The sequence below is a fragment of the Ylistrum balloti genome, unplaced genomic scaffold, assembly GCF_031769215.1.
Source record: "Ylistrum balloti isolate Yb309-2 unplaced genomic scaffold, AGI_CSIRO_Ybal_v1 Utg370452, whole genome shotgun sequence".
Lineage (NCBI taxonomy): Eukaryota > Metazoa > Mollusca > Bivalvia > Pectinida > Pectinidae > Ylistrum > Ylistrum balloti.
The window spans coordinates 1,370,618-1,397,206 of NW_026782300.1; the positions used below are offsets into that span (position 1 = coordinate 1,370,618).

Genomic DNA, 26,589 nt, shown 5'->3' on the forward strand with positions numbered 1-26,589 from the left:
CGCATTGGTTCATACACCGTAGCCAAATCTGCGATATATCTGGCACTGAAATTAACAACGCCGAGAAAACTCCCTACCGCTGATGCATTCTGTGGTTGCTAAGCATTCACAACGGCTTTAGCGCGATCAGATATTGGTGCGATTCAATTTTTCGACAGAAGAAGACCCATAAGCGTGATCCATTCCCCACTCATATTTCTCCTTATTTAGAGTCAAGTTCTTTTTTCTGGAATCTACACAATACTTTCTCAAGTCTCTGATCATGTTCACGTGGAACCCTACCATGAACCACAATATCGTCAGAAATATGTTGAACTCCTTCACAGCCATGAAGTGTTTGTGATAGTTCAGTTTATCTGGTGCCGAGCTGATGCCGAACATGCAGATCTCTCTGGATAAATCCTCCTATTCAATCTGTTGATAGTCATATCTCAAATCTGGCTTGCTAAACACGTACTCCATTCATATTATACAAAATCTCGTCCACAGTTGGTTTAGAATGTCTTTTACGGAATATAGTTTGATTCGCCTGTTTCACATCCACCCAAAGTCTTATATCGCTCGCCGTTATGCTTTTGAATAACTCAAACTGGAGTGACCAATGGCGTTGGGTCATCCACTCTCTCGATGATGGCCTGAGCCTTAAGTTCATCAAGTCTAGAACCAATCCTTTACCGTAATCTATAAGGAATCCTGTACATAGCTTGTGCTATCGGCTTTACAGATTGGTCAATATGAAGCTTTAGCTTGTAGTCGACAAGTTTCCCAATGCATTTAAAACATGGCCTGTACTTGTCAAACTTACACTATCAAGTTGACTCCCAATTTCAAAACTCCAAGCTCTACTGCTGTAGACTTCCCCAGTAAAACTGAACCTTTGTTATCCAGTACTTAGTAGTCTGCCTCAATTTCATCATCCGCACATGTTAAATTTCTTGTTTTTGACTGGACATCCTTTCGCAACATGATCCTCATGACCACATCGAAAGTACCAAGTTCTCATACTGCTGGTAGACCGTTTCACGTCCTTGTGTAATTGATTGACTGAATTGAGAGATGACTCCATTTTCTTTGCGTAAACACCATCCATTCCCATCGTAGCTTCTATAATACTGATCTAATGTCGATTCCTTACCTTTCTCCAGACACGTAGTTCTGATCTTTTGAAATTTGCATTTCTCTATTACTTGATAACGTATTTGTTCATCTATGTTATCAAACTCACAGAGAACCGCCTGCTTTCTGAATCTAGTTATGAACTGTTTGATTGACTCATCGCCCTGACCCATGGATAGGAACACATAACGTACCAAGGGAACATTCATCTTCGTTTGGAAATGCTTTTAAGCGTGTTTACCACCGTTGTGTATTCATCGTCTCCCTCTGCGTTTAACGCGAAGAAAATATCTTGTGCCTGTATACATGCGGTTCAGCAATAAAGCCCTCAATCGCGTCCTCTGCACCCTGATCGACGGCCAAATAAGCAAAAGTGCGAATCCCTCGCTTCCATTCTAATTTTTTTTTTTTCTACACAGAACAGATCTTTACACTTTAACAAACCATTGCGCATCATCCTTGTCGCCAAAATGTAGTGTCGAATCTAATCAGAGCCCCGAATTCAATTACAGTTCAAACAGTTACAATAACCACCGTATATTACATACCCGGATGACAACAATGAAAAATGATAGGGAAGTAGGTATAGTGTAGTAAAACTACTGAATACTACAGATAATGTAGTGGAAAAGAGTTCTACCGAAAGGAATCTGTAAAAGTAAGGACGGTTTCATTGGATATATGTGCACTATTTAAAAAATCGAGCATTTGTTATATAAAATCAATTGCAAAAGCATAAGCAATTTTTACACTGTCACAACTCACAGGTAAGGTAGCATACACCCTTAATATAAATCATATGATAAATGACATGTACGATTACATTTATCCTTCACATAAATCACTAGTTTACTTGGTAATGTTATGTTATTTGAACAGAAATTACATGATTAGAATGTAGGGAAATAATATGTATAGCATGTTGGGAAGCATCTGTCCTTCAACCAAGATAAGGTACCATATAGTCTTAACACAACGTAAGATACCATAAACCTATGACACAAATAAGGAACTGTATACCCTTAACACAAAGCAAGCTACCATATACCCTTAACACAAAAGTAAAGTAACATATACCCTTAACACAAATCCTATGGACAGCGATCATTATACAACCAACACAAATACACATACATAATAATGCATAGTAAATGAAAAGTAAGCATATACTTTTAACACAAATGTCCAGTAGAGTATATACCCTTAGATATGGATGGGTTATCACGAGACAGCGTCTAATTAACTTGTCATATTGTTATGAAAGATTGTTTTTGTTTGGTATAGTTGGTCATACTAGTAAGTGATGGAGGTACACCAGCAGAAAGTCTCAGCATCACCGTCAATATATTTGTTTTGAATGAAAACGACAACGACCCCGGATATTTTGGCGGTCCTTACACTGTGACAGTGGATGAAGACATTGCCAGGGGAGCTCTGGTGGCCCAGGCTAATCCGTTTGACTTCGACTTGTTGGAATCCTTTGATTTTCAGTCAACTTATTGTTCAATACTTGGTGAGTCTTTCTTTTCGATGTGAAGTATATGATTTTTTTATTATAGACTTCCTGAACATTTGGTAATGGTATGTAGCAGGATTAAGTTAACATCACGCCATATGTTTGGTTCTGTCAGTGAACTCCTTGCTTCCCGACTAAAGAGAGATAACACATTTTTAATGAAGTCTTGGTACTTGGCAATATGAATACTGGAAAGACAACAAATAACCCTCTAATGCTACAAATGTTGTCCTCAATTTTATATTTATCTGCTTTTATGACAATAAGCCCATGTCAGGTAAGAAGCCCATGTCAGGTAACAAGCTCATGTCAGGTGACAAGCTCATGTCAGGTGACAAGCCCATGTCAGGTGATAAGCCCATGTCAGGTAACGATCCCATGTCAGGTAATAATACCGTGCCAGGTAATAAGCCATCCAAGTTTATTGCTGTTCAGTAAAACAACTAACAAATGGATTTACATTGTGCTATAAATAAGCCCACACCTTGACTGACTTTGAGATGGAGTTTGTATGCTGGTACCATTGGCTTATAGCAAAATTATTGTTGTACATGAATGTTTGGATACTTTTTTTTCTACGGCGTGTTTATGAGTGTGTCAATTCATCACTGTGATACAATAAAATTCCTGTTTAATGTAGCTTTAGATATCTTATATGTCATATCATGAAGAATTTATTCACTGCATCATAAATCTGAAGCCAAATCTTACACAATGAGACTATTAATTATGTTTTGTGATACAATTAACAGCTGGAACAGATTCGAGCAAGTTCTCTATTGACATCACAGCAGGAACTATAACTCTATTTGAACCCTTGGACTTTGAGACAGTCACACAGCATGTCATTGGAATTGAAATTTACGACTTGGGTATTGCACCAGCAAGGACAGCCACTACTTCAGTCACTATCGATGTCAACAACGTCAACGACAATACTCCCGTAACTATTGGGTAGTTCTGTATTAAACAACAATGTATGTAAAGATACAGTGTTTATACTCCCGTAACTATTGGGTAGTTCTGTAACAAACAACAATGTATGTAAAGATACAGTGTTTATACTCCCGTAACTATTGGGTAGTTCTGTATTAAACAACAATGTATGTAAAGATACAGTGTTTATACTCCCGTAACTATTGGGTAGTTCTGTAACTATACTCCCGTAACTATTGGGTAGTTCTGTAACAAACAACAATGTATGTAAAGATACAGTGTTTATACTCCCGTAACTATTGGGTAGTTCTGTAACAAACAACAATGTATGTAAAGATACAGTGTTTATACTCCCGTAACTATTGGGTAGTTCTGTAACAAACAACAATGTATGTAAAGATACAGTGTTTATACTCCCGTAATTATTGGGTAGTTCTGTAACAAACAACAATGTATGTAAAGATACAGTGTTTATACTCCCGTAACTATTGGGTAGTTCTGTAACAAACAACAATGTATGTAAAGATACAGTGTTTATACTCCCGTAACTATTGGGTAGTTCTGTAACAAACAACAATGTATGTAAAGATACAGTGTTTATACTCCCGTAACTATTGGGTAGTTCTGTAACAAACAACAATGTATGTAAAGATACAGTGTTTATACTCCCGTAACTATTAGGTAGTTCTGTAACAAACAACAATGTATGTAAAGGTACAGTGTTTATACTCCCGTAACTATTGGGTAGTTCTGTAACAAACAACAATGTATGTAAAGATACAGTGTTTATACTCCCGTAACTATTGGGTAGTTCTGTAACAAACAACAATGTATGTAAAGATACAGTGGTTATACTCCCGTAACTATTGGGTAGTTCTGTAACAAACAACAATGTATGTAAAGATACAGTGTTTATACTCCCGTAACTATTGGGTAGTTCTGTAACAAACAACAATGTATGTAAAGATACAGTGTTTATACTCCCGTAACTATTGGGTAGTTCTGTAACAAACAACAATGTATGTAAAGATACAGTGTTTATACTCCCGTGACTATTGGGTAGTTCTGTAACAAACAACAATGTATGTAAAGATACAGTGTTTATACTCCCGTAACTATTGGGTAGTTCTGTAACAAACAACAATGTATGTAAAGATACAGTGTTTATACTCCCGTAACTATTGGGTAGTTCTGTAACAAACAACAATGTATGTAAAGATACAGTGTTTATACTCCCGTAACTATTGGGTAGTTCTGTAACAAACAACAATGTATGTATGTATGTAAAGATACAGTGTTTAAGTTCTGTAACAAACAACAATGTATGTATACAAACTGTAACAAACAACAGTGTTTATACTCCCGTAACTATTGGGTAGTTCTGTAACAAACAAATGTATGTAAAGATACAGTGTTTATACTCCCGTAACTATTGGGTAGTTCTGTAACAAACAACAATGTATGTAAAGATACAGTGTTTATACTCCCGTAACTATTGGGTAGTTCTGTAACAAACAACAATGTATGTAAAGATACAGTGTTTATACTCCAGTAACTATTGGGTAGTTCTGTAACAAACAACAATGTATGTAAAGATACAGTGTTTATACTCCCGTAACTATTGGGTAGTTCTGTATTAAACAACAATGTATGTAAAGATACAGTGTTTATACTCCCGTAACTATTGGGTAGTTCTGTAACAAACAACAATGTATGTAAAGATACAGTGTTTATACTCCCGTAACTATTGGGTAGTTCTGTATTAAACAACAATGTATGTAAAGATACAGTGGTTATACTCCCGTAACTATTGGGTAGTTCTGTATTAAACAACAATGTATGTAAAGATACAGTGGTTATACTCCCGTAACTATTGGGTAGTTCTGTAACAAACAACAATGTATGTAAAGATACAGTGTTTATACTCCCGTAACTATTGGGTAGTTCTGTAACAAACAACAATGTATGTAAAGATACAGTGTTTATACTCCCGTAACTATTGGGTAGTTCTGTATTAAACAACAATGTATGTAAAGATACAGTGGTTATACTCCCGTAACTATTGGGTAGTTCTGTAACAAACAACAATGTATGTAAAGATACCGTGGTTATGTTCTAAACTGTTTGAATTCCATGTACGTTTGTTTATTGTCTAAATGGCATAACCGTGATCCATAGAGAAACATTACTCCCAGTCAATACAGTATGATAACAAGGCCCATGACGTTGAAGTCAAATTGAGTGATTTGTATGGCTTTAATTAAGTTTTTTTTTTAAGATGCTGTTTGATGTTTTAAATGGTTATTACTTGTTCTGATTGTCAATATTCATTGCTGTTTTAAATAAGAGATATTCTGCCTTATAACCCTTACACTGTTCATGGAATGATTTCACCAAAATAAGCAAATAAACAAACAAAAATTCAAAATTGAACCTTTCTTAAATTGAGTAATCTTGTATTTGTGACAATGACCATCAACAAATATATAAAAACAAAAATATCTCATACACTTCTCAACATATTTATTCTGTGTTACACTATAGGATATCAAATTCTATACCTAATCAGTAATTGATGGTCAAGGTTTACTCGACCACTTTTGAAATAAAAAGCTTGTGTTGATGGGTTTCAACAGATTGATTTTGTATTTATATATATATATCTACAGGTGTGCACTAAGGTGCTGTTTACCGTAACAATAATAGAGACAACAACAGCAGGGACAACGCTTCAAAACCTCGGCTGTACAGACCTGGAGGACACAAACCTAGTATACGGGATCGCCACAGGTAAGCCTTAAAAGTGTGCTCTCACTTTTGTTTGAATGATGAAAATTGTATCAAAAACATTCTGCTATGTGTTTTAATGTCTTGAAAATACACGATCATTACTTGACATCAATTTCTAAAATAAAATTCATTTTCCAAGAAAACGTATTGCACTAATAGATTTTTAAGTCAAAACTTCTTGTTCATGAAAACTTGGTGAATTTACACCCACTCAGAGAATTCTGCATTACAGAAAGTATGACCTCATAAAATCAGTAAAATGGTTGGCAGTGCAGACATCCGTTCCTGGAAAGGAATTTTCCACAACTGTATTTGTGATATATAAATGAGAATTTTCAAGTTCAGTTGAAAAGCGATATGCTAATTCCAGTCATTTTTCTGTCCACTTGCCCAGAAATATGTATCTGTTCTGATTAATCAAGTGCACTCATCATGTTTACCTGTCCATACAAATTGCCAATTCATTTGTTGATTCATGGTTCTGTGGATGTAACGTTCTAATTATTGATACAGTTTACAAGAGATAATGTCCTAATTATTGAAATGGTTCACAGAACATACTCTCCTAATTATGACCCAGTTCACAAGAGACACTGTCCTAATTATTGAAAAAGTTCACGGGAAACAATGTCTTGATTATTGACACGGTTCACAAGAGGTACAGAGGTACTCTCCTAATCTTTGACATGGTTTTTAGGTGATACCACAAAGTTTGAGGTATTGAACAATGGCGATGTGAATTTGAAGACCACCATTGATGTTGATACTGAGGCAACAAGTTGGACGTTGGTTCTCACCTGTAGGGATCGAGATGCGGTCTTAAAGAGGACTGCTACCGCCACTGTCCAGGTGTTCGTCACAGGGACTGATGACAACATACCTGTATGGGCCACACCTGAATCAGGAACATACACAGCATGTAAGTAAAATATATATCTATATTCTAATCTCGAGTAAGAGTAATTGGGATGTTAACATATATAGTCATGTAAACCAATTTTACTTAAATACAATACTTTATATTGTTAAGCCCCTTTTTGTCTAGAAAAGAATATCCACTATGCAATATACTGTCAACAATCTCTATGGTTTATAACGATCATGGCAAGAGAAAATATACTTTCCAGATTCTCAAGAGCATCAAAATATATATTTCTATACATTTTGCCTTTTTCAAGCAAATCAAATTCAAAACCGTTGATGTAGTAGGCATATCGTTGAAAGTCATTGATGGATTTGGCAAATTCAGTAGTAAGAGTAATAATATGCTTATTTTTCACACAAATCTTTCTTTAATTTCAGCTGCAGATGAAAACGTCGCTACGGGAACTGCAGTGACAACCATTTCTGCTACGGATGCTGACCAGACTGGTACCGCAGATTCTACAATAACTTACAGTATAGAGACTGTGACTACTGACTTTGGTATAGATCCGAGCTCAGGTAAAGATAATGTTGACATATTGGATGTTCCTCAAATATTTATTATTTCTGAAACCATACAGACTGATATTTTTTTAAAGATAACGTCCTGAGCAATTGTAATTCATTATATTATAAAAAGAAACAATGAAAAATGCCACGGGTTTCACGTTTTCATGTCCCTACTATGAAGATAGAATAGAGGGTGGGGGACTGGGATGGGGGATTTAGTGTTGCACGCAGTCCTATCCCATATTGATGTTTTGGACCCAGCAACAGTAAATTTGATCAATCGGTTCAAAGTCATAGTTACTATTTATAGAAAATCAAACACCAAGGTAATTGTCATTGTTACCATTTTTTGAAAATCAAGCACCAATTTACAAGTCATTCTCAAGATCATAGTTACTATTTATAGAAAATCAGGCACCAATTAAAATGTCATTGTCAAGGTCATCGTTACTATTTATAGAAAATCAAACACCAAGGTAATTGCCATTTTCTAGGTCATAGTTACTATTTATAGAAAATCAAGCACCAAGTTAATTGTCATTGTTACCATTTTTTGAAAATCAAGCACCAATTTACAAGTCATTCTCAAGATCATAGTTACTATTTATAGAAAATCAGGCACCAATTAAAATGTCATTGTCAAGGTCATCGTTACTATTTATAGAAAATCAAGCACCAATTAAATTGCCATTTTCTAGGTCATAGTTACTATTTATAGAAAATCAAGCACCAAGTTAATTGTCTTTCTCAAGGTCATAATTACTATTTATAGAAAATCAAGCACCAAGGCAATTATTATTTTGAAGGTCTTAGTTACTATTTACAGAAAATCAGGCACCCAGGTAATTGTCATTGTCAAGATCAAAGTTACTATTCATAGAAAATCAAGCACCAAGGTAATTGTCATTGTCAATGTCATAGTTACTATTTATAGAAAAGCAAGCACCAAGTTAATTGACATTCTCAAGGTCATAGTTACTATTCATAGAAAATCAAGCACCAAGGCAATTGTCATTGTTAAGGTCATAGCTAATATTTATAGAAAATCAAGCACCAAGGTAATTGTTATTTTGAAGGTCTTAGTTACTATTTATAGAAAATCAAGCACCTAGGTAATTTTCGTTGTCAAGGTCATAGTTACTATTTATGGAAAATCAATTATCAAGGTTATTGTCATTTTCAAGGTCATAGTTACTATTTATAAAAAAAATCCAGTACCAATTTAAGTAGCATTCTTGTTCTTCATTATTCTTCTGAACGTTTGGTACAGGGGCAGTATCCGTCATTCGGGCCCTTGACCGTGAGACTACAGAGACTTACACGTTGACTATATCAGCTTACTCCTCCACACAGACCGGTAGTAAGATCACAGGCACACTAACCATCACAGTCAATGACCTAAACGACAACAGCCCTGTATTTACACAGGTATATCTGGTGGTGACAACTTCAGTAGTTAGACATTTTCATTCATACTCTTTTTGAAATATTTTGATAATGCAATGGCGTCTTTATTAAATTCCAATTAAAATAAGAAAGGTAATTCTATACAAAAAAAGCCATGGATGCCAGAAAATATACTTTATGTATTTGATGAGAAAAAAAAATCATATTTTGTGTCAGACTGTTGTTTTTCCAAAAGCATTCTTCTGGTATCTTAACATTGAAGTATTGGTGTGAAAACTATGATGAGAACGCTTTCCTGATATAAATTATTTCGAAATTTATTTTGTGTTAGTTTTGTAACGCAATAACCTACATTCACATGACTAGGTTGTTATGATTGATTGGACAGGCTATCTTCACCCCTGCCACGTCTATAGCAGAAAACACAGCACTTAATTCTGCCATCTTGACGGTAGCTGCTACAGATGCTGACAAACTGACCAACGGTCAAGTCAGTTACTCTATCAACAGTAAGTCGGACGTAGTGTGCCTTATAGTCTTAGAACAAGTATGAATTACCATAAATATCCATTCCTGGATTTTTAGCACACCATCATCAGATGGTGAACTATTCAAATCGCCCTACGTCTGTAGTCCGTCCGTCCGTAACCAATTTTTGTTATCGTTATTTTTTGAGAAGTACTAGATGGATCTTTCTCAGATTTATATGTAGGTTTCCCTTGGTCTCAAGTTGTTCCCGTCTAATCATGGGACATGAAAATGAAAATGGCCGACAGGCGGCGAACTTTTATTTTGATTTTGAAGGTTTGTTATCACTATTTCTTTAGAAATGTTGCAATGATCTTTCTCAAATTTCATGTATAGGCTCCTCTTGGTCCCTAGTTGTGCCTATTTGAGTTTGGGAAAAACAAAATGACCGACAGGCAGAGATCTTCTCCCAGTAAGATTATTATTTCTTTTGTTTCTTAAGAGGGTTCTGAACGGATCTCTCATAAATTCCAAACGTATGTTCCCGTTCGATTTTGAGACTGAACAGAAGAAATAAAATGACTTCCAGACGACCATTTTCGGATTTGGTATGTGCAGATTAGCATCGCTATTTTTGCAAAGGAATGTTGAAATTTCTCATCATTAAGAGCAAAAACAGAGAAGACAAAAGAAGGGAGAAATCCAACTTTCAAAGAACAAATAAAGATCAGACAATGGTGCGCGCCAAGATCCTTATGGAATATATAGTTAATAGTTATAAGTTATTAAATTTTGAATTTGGAAACATGTTCTTATGTAATATTTTATGAAGCATTGAATACTACCCCAATACCTGTGATTGAGTATAAGATTACATTTATTTTATTATTTTGATTTTTGTTTTTAAATATGACATTTTTTTTCATTTTGCTGCCATTTACTTTCCTTTTAATTGATATATAGTTTGAAGTGATATTTATCGAACACATTTTGTCCTGAAAGTACTGTGCTAAATTATATTTGTGTTAATTTCAGTTTCCAGATTTTTTATGATACATTATCGTGGGGATAATCTGTACATCCTTGATCCCATTGTATTCTAATCTCATACAGGTGGAAACACGGCGACTGGATGTGTAATGGCTATTGACTCTAACTCTGGCGTTATCACCAACACCGCTAATCTCGACTACGAGAGTGCCACTTCATGTACCCTGATCATCCATGCCACAGACAGCGGTGCTACACCACTGGTATCCACAGCAACTGCAATCATCACTATTTCACCTGTTAATGAGGCAACACCTGATTTCGGAGGAGATTTTACAACATCAATTTCTGAAACTCTCACTATTGGTACGATTATATATGTGCATGGCTACTTCCGATACGTGTCCTACTCTGGGATGAGACACATGTCATATCTGAATTAAGTTCTGTATAGGAGGTGGGCCTAATATTGGACATCACAATAATATTTTGTTGGTTATTCTAATGAACATAAGTTTTGTTGGGTTATTTACCAGACATGAACATTGGCAAATAACGATAATACATAGTCCTAAATAACACTTTATATAACTGATCCAAGGTGGTCATCATCCATTTCTTCTGATTGGAGGAGATGTTGCTGTTGTACCATAATCCAAGATGACCAGCCAATCGTGTTAACACTCCAGTTCTTATTATCTATAAGGTACAGTCGACGCCATCACTATCCCATCTCCCACTCTCTACATTTACTCATTGCTTTACACATTGCTGTTAATGAAAGACACACAGAGACCTTAACAGGGTATAAATCCCATTTACAACATGAATTATCAGTGATAATATGGTGTATCCCTACTTAATGGTAATTGTTACCTGTTGGATTATATATTAAGGTTTATATACAACGTGTTATTACCCTTGTTCTTAAATCCAAGGTGATGGATTTGATAATATTGTTGGTATGTTGAAGCCTTGATGACCATTTTTAATTATGAAACAATACCTATGTCTATGAAATAATAATCCCATTCCTGGTAATAAGCATGTTCAATACAAAACCAAACACTGTTTAATTGTCCAGTCATAAGCCAATCTTCTTACTTTGATTCAAAATGTCTGTTTCAAGTTCTACCTATATCTGACTAGTGATAGGTGTTTTAAATTTTTTTGTTGTAATTTGCGAAGACAGACAACATCATATTTTGTTATTATAAATATGGAACCCATGTTGAATTTCTTCTTTAACATATTCTCCTTTTTTATACCAGGTACATTTGTCACTGCAGCGGTTGCTACAGATGCTGACACTGGTAATGATGGCATTATTCAATATTCCCTCAACACGTTTGGAACAGTTTTTAACATAGATGCCAATAATGGGAACATCTACCTTGCAGCTGATGTTGACAGGGAGACAACTCCATCCTATATTGTGGTAGTCCATGGAATAGACCAATCAACCGCTACCAAAAATACAGGAAGTGTTTCCATCACCATCAACATTGATGATGTTAATGATAATACACCATCTTGTACTACTACAGTGTTTAAAGAACTGACATCTGTTGCTGTCAATGACATTGTGCACACGCTGGCCTGTACTGATGCAGACACTGGAGTTAACGCAGCCTTGGTCTATTCTATTGCCAGTGGTAACACTAATGCCGATTTTGCCATCAGTACAGCAGGTGTAGTGACTGTGGCAAACCTACCAAGTCGGACAGATTATCAATTGCAGATACTTGTTTCGGATAGTGGCGCTACAGCCTTATCAACTACTGTGTACATTATTATCAAAGTCTATGTTGTCCCGACCTTCACAGTCTTACCGACGACAGAAAATGTTATTGAATCTACTGCTATTGGAACGCAAATACACACAATGTTGGTTACCGTGGCATCTGGTTTAAAATCCTTCCAAATCACAAGTGGAAATGCAGATGGTAAATTCAGTTTAAATGCGGTTTCTGGTAAGCTCTTCTTGAACGGTAACTTGGACAGGGAGACAACTGCAAGTTACAGTTTGGTGATCCGAGTGACGGATACAGTTAGTACACTAACCGCTGATGCTACTTTGACCATTACAGTAACAGATTTCAACGACATCACGCCTAGCTTTGCCAATTCTTTCTACACTACGGCAGTCGTTGAGAGCGTGGGTGTAGGAACGCCTGTACAAAACCTTGCTGCGACAGATACAGACTTAGGAGTTAATGCAGACTTGACGTATGCGATTGTAAGTGGCAACGCAGACGGGAACTTTGGCATCAGTACTGCGGGACTATTGTCTACAGCAGGTACCTTGAATGCCGAGACCACACAGTCGTATACTCTAGTAGTCACGGCCACTGACAACGGTGCTGTTAAAATAACTGGTACAACAACAGTGTATGTATCCATTAGCAATGTTGATGAATTCCCAATAGATTTTGGTGTGGTAGGGAATATCTATACTTCAACTCTCTCCGAAGACACAGCCACAGGCACCACATTCTTTACCGTGACTGCACAAGACCAAGATGTGGACACCGTTATGTCATACTCTATTACAGGTGGCAATGCTGAGGGAAATTTTGAGATAGACTCTACAACAGGTGAAGTGATCTTGTCAAAGTTTTTGGACAGAGAGACAACTGCCAGTTATTCTCTAACAGTCACAGCTGACAACGGAGCAGGGACGACCTTAGACGCCACCCTTGACATTACAGTTTCCGATGTCAATGACAATGACCCAGATTTTAGTCCTACATCTGTATACGCATTTAATGTAGATGAGAATCAAGCAGCGGGTATCACAGTCGGAACAGTGACATCAGCTGATATCGACAGTGGACTTAATGCTAATAGAATTCTGTCAATTACAGGTGGAAACACAGCCACTGCTTTTCAGCTAATTGGTTCCGACATAAAGCTTATAGGGGCCCTGGACTTCGAAACAACACCAAGTTATATCCTTCTTATTGAAGCTCTTGATCAGGGAATACCTGCCAGGTCATCAACCGCAATTGTGAACATTGCTGTCAACCCTATTTATGCACAACCGCAGAGTGCATTGACAATTGATAGTGTGAGCATAGCAGAGAATATTGCGCTTAACACACTTATCTATGATATGGATGCAACAGTACAGGGAGCAGTAGAGGGCACCACTGGAGATCTCAAGTATGTCATACAATCAGGAAATGCTGAGGGCAAGTTTTTCGTTTCACTAGACACAGGGGAGTTAACTGTGGTTGGTGCACTTGACAGGGAGACAACTGCAAGCTACATTATTGTTATTCGAGGAGAGAACAGAAACGATGCAACAAAGAGAGATACTATATCTCTGACAATTACAGTGACTGATATTAACGACAATGATCCCATATTTGGCTCTGCACCATACACATGGTCTATAGATGAAGGTCTTGCTGTGAATTCTTCACCGGGCACAGTCACTGCTGCGGACACTGATTCAGGTGCTAATTCAGCAATCAGTTTTGCTATCATTTCAGGGGAAGGTAATTCTGATTTTACAATTGATAGCACAACTGGGGTTGTTTCCACCACTGTGATACTGAATGCGGCAACACAGTCAAGTTACCTACTGACTGTCACTGCAGTTGACGGTGGAACACTCCCACGCACAGGATCTAGCACTGTCGTTATCACAGTTAATGATATCAATGACCAGACACCTACCTTTAGTCAAACTACATACAACTTTGATATCAGCGAAAGTGTCAGTGTTTCTGAAACTGTCTACACTTTTTATGCTGCAGATAGTGACACAGGTGCTAATGGTAGGGTGAACTATAATATTATATCTGGAAATGCTGCGTTAAAGTTTTCTCTCGGATCAACAGATGGTCAGCTGGTGATGGCTAATACGTTGGATAGAGAATCGCTGACTTCGTACGTCCTGGTTGTGGTGGCAACAGACAGTGGTACAACTCCAAATACAGGGACAACAACCCTCTCTGTGACAGTGCTAGATGACAATGATAACACACCAGTTTTTGCCACTAATCCTTATACCGCTACTGTATTGCGAACAGCTTCCACATCCAGTACAGTGGAAACTGTTGTCGCTACTGATGCTGATGCAGGGACCAATAGCGATCTTAGGTACTCCATAGTGAGTGGAAATCCCGATAACCTATTCCATGTGGATTCCACATCCGGCGTGGTAGTCACATTAGGACTGCTTACTGCTGCCGCTGATAGCCATGCCCTAGTGATCCAGGCCGAGGATCAAGGTGTGATATACCGCTCGGCCACCACCACCCTCAGTATCACGGTTGACCCAGTCAATACCCCTCCTTTGAGTGACCTGACCTTCACTGTGTCTGAAAGTGTTGCCACAAATTCTCTTATTGGCACAGTTACAACTAACCCTGTTCATGCTGCAGGTGCTACCGTAGATTTCTTAATTGTCAGTGGAAACCAGGCTGGTAAGTTTCAAATAGGTGGCACAGATGGACAAATTACGAACGCTAATAGTCTGGATTATGAAACGACAACAGATTTCTATCTTCTGGTTAATTTGAAAGACAGAGGAAATCCAACACTTGACTATGACAAAAACATTCATATAATCGTGACAGACTATAATGATTTGACTCCAGTACTTAACCCCACCTCTTACACCCAATCGTTGGTGGAAAATTCTCCTGTAGGAGTTACCGTCCTCCAAGTCACAGCGACAGATGGAGATTCTGGAACAAATGCACAAATGTCATTTGAGCTCTTTTCAGCAGTTCCCTTAGCAACCACTTATTTACAGATCGATAACAATGGTGTCATCACGGTCAAACAGGAAGTAGATTATGAAACTGTGACTGTGATAGTTTTCCAAGTATTGGTTAAAGATGGCGGAACCCCTACTAACACTGCTACTGCAGCAGTAACAGTAAATATTGTTGACGTTTTGGACACTGCAACAGTAACTGGGTCAGCCTCACATTTTTTCTCTCTGGAGTGTGCGACCGAGGCTTTAAACTCTGAGGTGCTTAAAACTTTTACTGGAACAGATTTTGGTCTGACAGTTGGAGCTACAGATACTTTAAGTTTCCTCACCCTAAGCAGTGGTGGTGTGTTTAGTGTTGGGTCCAGTTCTGGTGACTTTGCAATACAGGATCAGACCTACTTGTTTCAAGATTCTCGATACTTCATGGATGTCGTCGCCAAAGTGACCACCACGGCCAATGTGGTCACAGCATCTTCTGGTCTGATACGTGTTGATTCCTATGTTGCCAGTAATTGTGTAGTGGTTTTGACTCACAGTGTTGATGTGACCACTGTCGCTGGTCAAACGTAAGTAATAGCAATTACATAAGTAATAAATATTCTTAACGCTTTGCACAACAAAATGAAATTAATAACCACTTCTTGGCAAATTAGTGCAAAGATAAATTTGTGCAACGATAGATTAGCGCAAAGATAGATTAGCTACAGAAACCGCAATTAGTACAATACATTTGGCATAAACACTAAAATATGTACATTAATAGTATTCTCTTTGATTTTTATTTCAATAGATAGTTTGCAAATAATTGCTTACACACAACAGTATTTTTCACTTTCGAAAATGAAAATATTTTGTTTATAAATATGAAATGTTTGTACCTTTTCTTTTAAAAGCAATGCCTTGCGTGCATCCCTTCAGACACTATTTCCTGGTAAACGTGTGGAGATCTGGAAACATCAAGGCACATCCACCAGTGCAAGGCGTCGCCTTTTGGCCACAGGGTATGTTTGTGACTTGTTTTTTTTAAAGAAGTGCTGTCAATGAAATGCTTCATGACAGAAGCAATTTTAACCTGCAATACGCATATGCTTGATGCTATGCCCATCTGTATGAATTGCTATTTCATGCTATTTCATTGACTGTCAATAAGCCCAACCCTTGACTTTTAATTAAAATGTGTATGTTGGGCAATTGGGCTTATTGCAAGAATGATATGATAAAAGTGTAACTCTCAGGCCTTGGGAATAAATGTATGTAAAATGTATGAAGACCAACCTGAATTTCTTCCTTTTCATTAAAAAATCATGGTACCTTCAAACATTTTGTCAATGGAAACACTATTCAATTCAAGAAAGAATCTGTTTGTTGTATGAAATATTGATATTTCATTTCCTATTAAATTGGGATTCTGTTTTAACCTGAATTGGTTAAGCAAAGCTCTTTTGTCTTTACAGTGAAATGATTCCCAAGTTACTTATTAGGCTGTTGAAGTGTTTAAATTTTGAACAGTAATGGGGCAGCGTTGAATGTATAACGATATACATAGCTCAGCTATATCTCCATACTGATGTGGTTCCACTAGTCAGTGAAACCACATTATCATGACTTAACAAGGTTTGCTGTGCATACAAACAAAACTGTTCAGGTAAACAAGGTTCTATTGTAAACCAAACGGAAATATCCAGGCTAACAAGATTCTACTGTACACACAAACAAAAGTGCCCTGACTAACAAGGGTAGACACACACAAAAATGGTCAGACTTTCAAAGTTCTACTGTACACACAAAAGAAGACCAGACTATAATTGTTCTACTGTACAGCATATGATAGTGACCAGGCTAACTAGGCTCTATCGTACACAGGAAAAAATGCCAGACTAACAAGGTTCTACTGTTCACCAAACAAAAGTGTCCATACTAGTAAGGTTTTATTGTTCATTATACCAAAGATGCCCAGACTAACAAGATTCCACTGCACACACATGCAAGAGCCTAGACTAACAAAGTTCTACTTTACACACAAAAAGTCCAGAATTCTATGGTTCTACTGTACACCATACAAAAGTGTCGAGACTACCAAAGTTCTACTATACACAAAAACCAAAACATCCAGACTTACAAAATTCTATTGTATACACAAACCAAAGTTTCCAGACTATTAAGGTTCCACTATTCACGCAAACCAAACCATATCAAGGTCCTATTTTAGATATATGAGGAATTAATGCCACATTTTTTTAAATCAACACAGATCGGAGAGTTTGATTTACGTGGTATCGGATACTTCAGCTGACACATTGGACGGCCTTCAGTCGACAAAATCTTTCCAGACACAGGAAGAAATATTAGCAGTCTTACAGCAGGCAGATGGTTCCCCCGTTACTGCTCTATCAAGCGCGACTTTTGCCACCTTCCCTGTGACAGGCGTGAGCAGTTACACCTCCAGTAGTTCAACCACAACTAATTGGGCCCAGACGACAGTTGGCATTGCCGTCCTGTCAACCATCGGCTGCAGTATTGTTCTCTTGGCTGCCATTTTAGCTGCATATTTCTTCTGTACTCGATCACGCAGATACAGGTAAAATTAAATAGTCGCAATTTGAAAAGTACTGTTGGAGCTTAGAAGCAGAAGGTTTGTATCAAAAAGCAATTCAAGATATCATGGAATCCATTCTTTTTGATGGCCATGATTTTCATGAATATATTTCCTGACATAAAAGCCATTGTTTTCATGATGACACAATACAAAATATTACCATCATTGACAATTTGCTCAATGATTTTCTTTTAGAATTAATGAAAACCAAAAGCCAAATAGTATAGTGCCCAATAAAAATTGCTGTAAAAGATATGATTGCTTTTGATAATTTGATAGCTGTGAAAGGTTATGTTATTTTCACAATTCTGTAATGGTATAAGACAGCAATTGTGCATGTTGACAATATTGTGACCTCGACTATAAGGTTCACTTTGAGCGCCGATATATTAATCAAGCAATACTTCAAATAGAGCATGCTGTGATAAATCGGTCTGTATACAATTTATTTTTAGATTCAATGAAGAAGACAAAGAACAAGATAAGAGTAAGTAAAAGGAAGAGTGAGATGTTTTAATTGATTATCAGGTGTAATAAGTTCTCAGTAGCACAAGTAGGAGTGGGAGGTTTTAACTGATTATCAAGTGAAATATGTTCTCAGTAACACCAGGAGGGGGATGTTTTAATTGATTATTAGTTGTAATAAGTTCAGATTAACACAAGTAGGAGTGGGATGTTTTAATTGGTTATCAAGTGTAATAAGTTCTCAGTAACACAAGGAGTGGGATGTTTTAATTATCAGGTGTAGTAAGTTCTCAGTAACACAAGTAGGAGTGGGATGTTTTAATTGATTATCAAGTGTAATAAGTTCTCAGTAACACAAGTAGGAGTGGGATGTTTTAACCGATTATCAGTTGTATTACGATTATCAGTTGTAATACGTTCCGAGTAACACAAGGAGGAGTGAAACACATTGGTCAGCTTAGAAAGAATTTAGACAGAACGGATAATGGTTTTCATGTCTATTGCAGCATTACATTGGATATAGCAATACAAAAGGATAAAATCATACTGGAAGTTAGAATACTTAAGGGTCACATGTGAACATAAGTGTAAGAATTGTTTAAGATCAGGTTAGGCAGGATGTTAGAATACCAAGGTACATATTATGCAGAATACGGATACTAAGGATCAGATAAGACAGGTGTCCGAATATTAAAGGTCCAATTAGATAGGTGTCAGAATACCCAGGGGTCAGATTAGACACGTTACAGATTGTGGACACTGGTTAAATACTCCAAAAACTGATTTTCTAATGTTCTAAATTTATTTTCTGTTTCTTTGTAACAATATCCTTACAGTCTATCATTATTTTGTTTTATTACAGTTAATGATCTTGATTTGATCCTTTTACACGAAATCATAAAAATCGGATAGAAAATCCTCATATAACCAGTAATGATATATCTACATTTGTGTTTTTCAGGTTTCACCAACACACAACCAGTGGTAATGTATATACATTTGTTTTGTTAATGGTGAATGTTACAATACTATGACACATTTACAAAAGAATTTCGTAAAAGCTTTAAATATGTCAATAAAATTATGACACTTTGAGAAAGTTGAGCTCAGAAAGCATGTACAAAGTCTGTATTTCACAGATATGTAGTGTAAGGAAGACCATTTTCTGAAATAGGTAACTCTGATAAATCAGTATACAGAAAAAGGGTATCTTACATGAGAAGCTATTCATTAAACATGTTCCATGATTTAAATAGGATTGCAATAGGTCAGTCACTGGAATGTTGTCCTACTTAACTTAAAATGAAGAGTCGAGGTGTGTGGTTCCCTGCCCTCTCAGGGCCCTGAGAAAGGGATCTGTCTGTGCTGATTTTGTTGTGTTCTTTTGCAAGAAACTTTACCCTTGTTCAGTAAGGTAGCCTCCATCTACTACAAAGATATCTGGTTTGAAATGACCTTGGCCATTCACCAGGAGAAAAAGACAGAAAACAAACAAACATATTATAATTTTATGTAACCTTGAACTTTAATTGTCATACCAAAATTTCAGATGAGTTTAATCACAAAACATGAACACAAGATCCTGTTTATGACACAACATAGATGCATATGAAAATAACCAGAATTCCAATCTATTTTCTTAACAAACATGAATATTTGACCCTCAAGACTTTTCATGTAACTTCAGTTATTCATGTTGTTACAACAGCTTTACTACACATTTGACCAAACAGACTAGGAAATACATGCTTGTCATTTGGAAATAGTGCTGTTTTTTCATCTCAGTGTTATTTAAACCTGATTTAATGGCAGACCTATGTAGTATGATCAGATATTGAAAAATTAGCTGTGACAATTGGTTTTAGGAAGAAATCTTTTTAAGCTATGAAAATTACAAAATTACATGTATTTAGCCTACTTCAGTTGCATAACCATTTGTATTTGGATTCATTAGTTACTGAAAGTGTTTTCTCTTAAAAATATTATATCAAAAGTTAAAAGATACAAATTTAAAATTCTAAAAACTAATTTTACATACATTTTTATGGTGTTAATAGAATAAAAGTGACCGTCACCCTTTGGTACCCCAGTACAATGAGACAGACAATGTGTTTGGGAAACGACCAATAACAGGCAAGACAGGTGAGTACCAAGTCTGTACCCTACTTAACTGGTAATAAGCTTGCCTTTTCTATTTCTGTTCCTTGAAATAATCTACAGATAAGTCCTGTAATATGGAACAAGTCAGTCTGTCACCCAAATAGTGGAGCATGCTTCTTCGACTCAGATGATAGAGTCATGGGTTATTATGCCAGGGACCTATGTACGTTCAATTTCTGTCAGGGTAATCAGCAGGAATATTTTTTCCCATTCTTTTACAGAGGAGAATGCAACCATTCCATTTTCTTTTCAATTTCATTTTTAATTTCCACTGAGCACTCCTAACCTGCTGTACATGGTTCAAGTTTCTAAACTATCATTACATGATGGAATACAGAAAGTGAGAGATCAAGGTTTGTGGTTGTTCAGATGAGCTTTTTATCATGGTCAACGACCTCTTCGATATCACTCGTCTATCTTTTAATCATTACTTTCTGTTACTATTCTGCCTTAGTGGATGATCGCTTAGGAACAGGACCAGCATTTATGAATTGACCATTGTCAATAGATGGAATCCAAGGCTGTCGATATGGCATTTAAGGCAGCCATATTGAATATTTGTAATGAGAACTGTAAGAAATATCTATCATCGCTACCCTTGACTCATGTAACATTAAAATGTCAGCAAAGGGAGTCAAAACATAATATCGATACTTCTCTATACAGAGAAAATTGTCTTCAGACACAACTCCACTTGTGGAGTTAGGGTCAGAGATGGTGCTTAAGAACATATGAAAGCATAGTCATACTTCAAGGTGACCAATATAGATGCCATCTGGAAAAAACGTATTTCTACCTTAAATAATTATCACAGCAACGACAAATATTTCGATGATAGATTTTTTTTCTATATATGTATATTTTCTGTTATGTAGTGGAAGTGGAATCGCCCCCACCACAGTCCCATAAGCTGAATGGTGTGTCAAATAGTTACCATCCGTCCAATCAGAAGCCAGTGAAAAAGTCCAAACAGGACGTCAGCGTATCTATGATGAATGGGAAGTCATATGATGATGGTATGAAATGAATGCATAGCTGTCACTCATATTAAATTCACAGTTAAAGTCTAGTTCCTCACATTTCACTCTAAGTTCGATAGATATACATTTAAAACATGATAATCAGTATCACATGAATGTTTTAGTAATATCTATAGATGAATTGAGATGAATAGCTACTTCTGAACCATGATTATAAAGTCATATACAGTGTATATTGCTTGTTTTGACATACCACTTGAATTTAAAGGTCATATATGTGTTTAAAAAATCAGCAATTTCTGCAATAATTTTTAAAAGATATGAAGATATTTTATAATGGTTATATTTATCAAAGTTGATATTTTTCACTATTTTTGGGGATTAAATAATATTGTGAATAAATACCTTAAAATATATACCATGTGTGGGAAAATGAAAGTTAAATTCTAGACTTTTTTGAAAAAGAAATCCTTTAAGAAATGTTCATAGACTGTAAAGCTTTTAACAACAATATAAGAAAAAGGAAACTTTATAATAAGGTTAAGTACTGAAAATCAAATTAGCTGTTTATAAATCGGTTTTCTTACCCAATTGATAATAAAAGCATATTCTATAACTGTCACCTTTAAAAAAGTTGTCAAATGCAATTGAGATATGTTATATATTTTTTCTGCTTTTTAATTTTTATGATATTTTTTCAGTCACACCTGAACATTGTGCACCTACCACCTCCCCTGCACTCAGTGACCTTGTCCTCACCTCATTAGATGAACTAGATAAAGACATTGTTCTCACAAAACCTCGAATGCACACCCCTGCCACCATGGATACTGACATTGCATTGTGTGACCCTTCCTCCCCCGAACAACCCTGGACTGTTAGCTCGACAGTCAGTCTTAATACTAATTACCATGACAACATTGACAGTAGTTCTCTTAGTGGCAGTAGCAACCATGATTTTAGTCACCATGGTCACAAAAATGAAAGAAACCATTTTTACTATGGAAATGAAAATAGACTAAGTAGATATTTTTGTACAAAGGATCAAGGATCTGGGAGTAAGAATGATGGGAAGTCAACAGATATAAAGAGAACTACAATTCATAAAACTGAACATGAATTTGTGAATGAATCAAAACCAAGGGCAAGAACAGCATCAGACCATTGGGATGTTTTACTGAGGAAGGCAGGATTTGGTCTTCAGAGTCTCAGAAAATCAGCACAGATACGACGACCTCTGCCAAAGCCCATTTTCAAAGACAGCAAAATTGGGTCAACAAGAGAGTATGATATGAAAGATACTGATAAAAACCTTGATATTATAGTGCCGAGACCTGGGTGTAATGGTATGGATAATCAAAACCCCATGTTTAAAGGTAGGACTATAGGTTTAGTCAAACCTACATATAGAGCACCCAATGGTTTGAAACCCTCCCTGGATGCTGTCAGCAAGGCCAACAATGCTGCCTGGGCAAGAGTTGTTGGAAGGAAGCCAACAAAGCAGTCGACACAGCAAGTGAAACAACCTGGACTAGAAAAGATGGCTGATTTAGACAGTGTCAGTGACAAATAGGGATAAATGTCACTTTTTCAAGAATTTGGTATGAAAAATATGTCTTGAATATAATTGCAAGCATATCAAAACTTGATTATTTTCAATATGTCCAATTTTTTTTCATCATTTTTATAGCAATTAATATTCATGTTATTAACACAGGTATGTGGTTGAGCAATTTTCTGCATTTCCTTAATCATTTTTTTAATTGCAACTGTTGATCATTATAATGTTCATTGTTGGTGACTTTGAACACGACATTTCTGCTGTCCTAGGTCAAAGTTCGTAAGTTTTACAATTAGATAGATTTATACTATCAAAATTTTAGAAGACAGCTGAAACATTTGTTCTCCATTAATACACATTTGTTTTTCAGAATTCTTCAAAATGAAACAATAATTTTCTAAAATTGCTTGTTATCTTGCTATCCAGAAAATAAACACCTTTTTATCATGTAATTTATACATGCAACAAACTTTAAGAAATACTGTAGATTCCTTTTTGATCGCCCACTTGATCAATGCTGTAACACGAATCTCATATATATTAATATGTAATGAAACTTCATTAATTTTTCCTCTAATCTTCTTTTCTGATCACAAATATAATTACACACAATTAAGTTGATATGTTACACATTACAATCTATTTGTGTCAAGCTTCAACACACTGACCTACTAAAACAACTGATAAGAGATGGACCCATCCATTATGTACTTCTTCATGAAAAGCAGTGTCCATTTTATCATTTTTGTGGAAAAACTTAATGCAAGAAGAAACCACATGGTAACATCTGTCCTTGAGTGATTATAAATATGTTTGTTTTGAAAACAATATCTGAAGTTATGAGGTTATAAGAGAAAAAAAGAATATTTGGTAAATAATTACTTATGGAGAGTAAATACAGAAACAACAGCATTGGCAAGGGTTTTTTTTTCTCCATTAATGTATTATTTTTATTCTATTTTAAACAGTTCCTGGTCCACTGTTCACCAATGGAGGCAAGAAAGCACCCTACAAGGAGCAGTCTGACCTGAGATCCGAGGCAGGATCACGCAGTGATGGAACAGTGACACCTAGAAATATTCTCATCCAGTCCCCAGCTTCTAGCCAGAATAGCCATCTCTAATACTCTAAAGCAAATATGTACTGAATAAGCCCAGTGTACCAACACATTATCAGTAACTCAAAGACAAAGGATGGGCTTATCACAGGACAATGATTTCTTAATTCTTCTAAGTAGTAGTATATAAGAGTGGGCTTATTGCAAGACATGGACTCATTAAGGATTAAAACAATAATGTTGAAGTAACTGGTTTATTAAAGCACACCAGATTTACTTTTGAGAATTTTTTCAGATTTTTCTATTGCTAACATTTGTTTTCATCTCTTAAACAAGTTAACTTCTATCTCTGTGTATGTTGTAGGGAAAATCTTCACCAGCTTTTACAGTAGTCCGAAACGTTATTTCTGTACATCATCAAATTCCATGAAATTTAGCCAACACTGGATAGCAAAATAACAATATGAAATCAATAAAAAAGAATGGGGAAAAATAGAGAAAATGAAAATCTGAGGATGATACAGCCTGCATCATAGAAATCTATCTACTGTGTTTATTGTATATATATGTATTTTTATTGATTTTCAGACACACAGTCATATATATTTCTGAGGTTAAATTTTTCTTGGTTTTCAATAAAGAAAATTATATTCCATGGATAAATAAATATGTATAAATCTATTTATATATTTTTTACAGTTTATGGACATATGAATTCATGGATTAAGTGTTCCCACGAAATCAATGAAAATAGATCCTCCACAAAAATTAGTAATTGTACAGTAAACATTAAGATAATGACAATATTTATCATGTGAAGAGCTTAATTGATTAAACTCAATTAAAGTCACTAAAAGACTGAAGTATGGAATTCTAAAATTCCCCCTCCCTGACTTTTCATACCTCATAGATATTGGTATTATTTATAACTGGATATGACACTATTACAATACACTGTCCTCAGTTGGAAAACTAAAGCGACCCAAAGATGACTGATGGACACAGATCCTTGACCCAAGGTCAACAACAAAGGAGTCAAAGTTCAAATTATCAAACCTACTTTTATTACACAACATGGATACAATTTATAAATGTTTGTTCAATGATATACAACATACATATCAGAGGGCCAGCACTTGGTTTCTTCATATTTTATTTTCTCAAAATAAAGGACTTTGTAATTACTTTCCATTCAAGAATCTGTTGTGTTTTAACTGAAGTTGATCACAGGACTAAATGTCATAAAAATGTTTGTTGCTCAACAGAAATTACACTGTAAGTAATCTAGACAAGAATTTAAACAACTGGAATTTCTTTACTGTAAATTGACCGAGAAGACATCTACTGTAACGCCCATTACAGAGTAGTCTCCCCTATCTCAACAGTACTATAATATGTAGGTTCTTTTCACACAACTTGTATTTAATTGTCCCATAATCCTGGAAATGATGCAACAATATCACACTTATTTTTCAATAATGATTCCTGGATTGATATCCTTAGAATGTATTTTGGTATTCTTTCCATTGTCTTTGGTGTGATGTACATTCTCTATGATATGGTGTCACTTCTCTATGGTTTAGTGTCCATTCTCCATAGTGAGGTGTCCATTTTCCATGATATGGTGTCACTTCTCTATGGTTTAGTGTCCATTCTCCATAGTGAGGTGTCCATTTTCCATGATATGGTGCCACTTCTCTATGGTTTAGTGTCCATTCTCCATAGTGAGGTGTCCATTTTCCATGATATGGTGTCACTTCTCTATGGTTTAGTGTCCATTCTCCATAGTGAGGTGTCCATTTTCCATGATATGGTGCCACTTCTCTATGGTTTAGTGTCCATCCTCCATAGCGAGGTGTCCATTCTCTATGATATGGTGTCATTTCTCTATGGTTTAGTCTCCATCCTCCATAGCAAGGTGTCCATTCTCTATGATATGGTGTCACTTCTCTATGGTTTAGTGTCCATTCTCCATAGTGAGGTGTCCATTTTCCATGATATGGTGCCACTTCTCTATGGTTTAGTGTCCATTCTCCATAGTGAGGTGTCCATTTTCCATGATATGGTGCCACTTCTCTATGGTTTAGTGTCCATCCTCCATAGCGAGGTGTCCATTCTCTATGATATGGTGTCATTTCTCTATGGTTTAGTGTCTATTCTCCATAGTGAGGTGTCCATTTTCCATGATATGGTGCCACTTCTCTATGGTTTAGTGTCCATTCTCCATAGTGAGGTGTCCATTTTCCATGATATGGTGTCACTTCTCTATGGTTTAGTGTCCATCCTCCATTGTGAGGTGTCCATTCTCTATGATATGGTGTTATTTCTCTATGGTTTAGTCTCCATCCTCCATAGCGAGGTGTCCATCCCCCATAGCGAGG

At 36.2% G+C, this 26,589-nt stretch overlaps 1 protein-coding gene across 1 annotated transcript; it reads left to right on the top strand.

The window, feature by feature from the left end:
• Positions 1 to 1,668: 1,668 nt before the first annotated feature.
• Positions 1,669 to 24,858, top strand: LOC132555072 (cadherin-23-like). Its single transcript, XM_060219412.1, has 19 exons — positions 1,669 to 1,695; positions 2,401 to 2,629; positions 2,910 to 3,017; positions 3,385 to 3,575; positions 6,238 to 6,358; positions 7,056 to 7,277; positions 7,661 to 7,801; positions 9,063 to 9,220; positions 9,588 to 9,708; positions 10,781 to 11,023; positions 11,929 to 15,955; positions 16,283 to 16,390; positions 17,641 to 17,967; positions 18,441 to 18,472; positions 19,412 to 19,434; positions 20,508 to 20,592; positions 21,486 to 21,626; positions 22,292 to 23,191; positions 24,120 to 24,858. Exons 1-18 carry the CDS (start codon positions 1,669 to 1,671, stop codon positions 23,161 to 23,163), a joined length of 7,176 nt encoding a protein of 2,391 aa, XP_060075395.1. The 3' UTR covers positions 23,164 to 23,191; positions 24,120 to 24,858.
• Positions 24,859 to 26,589: the final 1,731 nt, after the last annotated feature.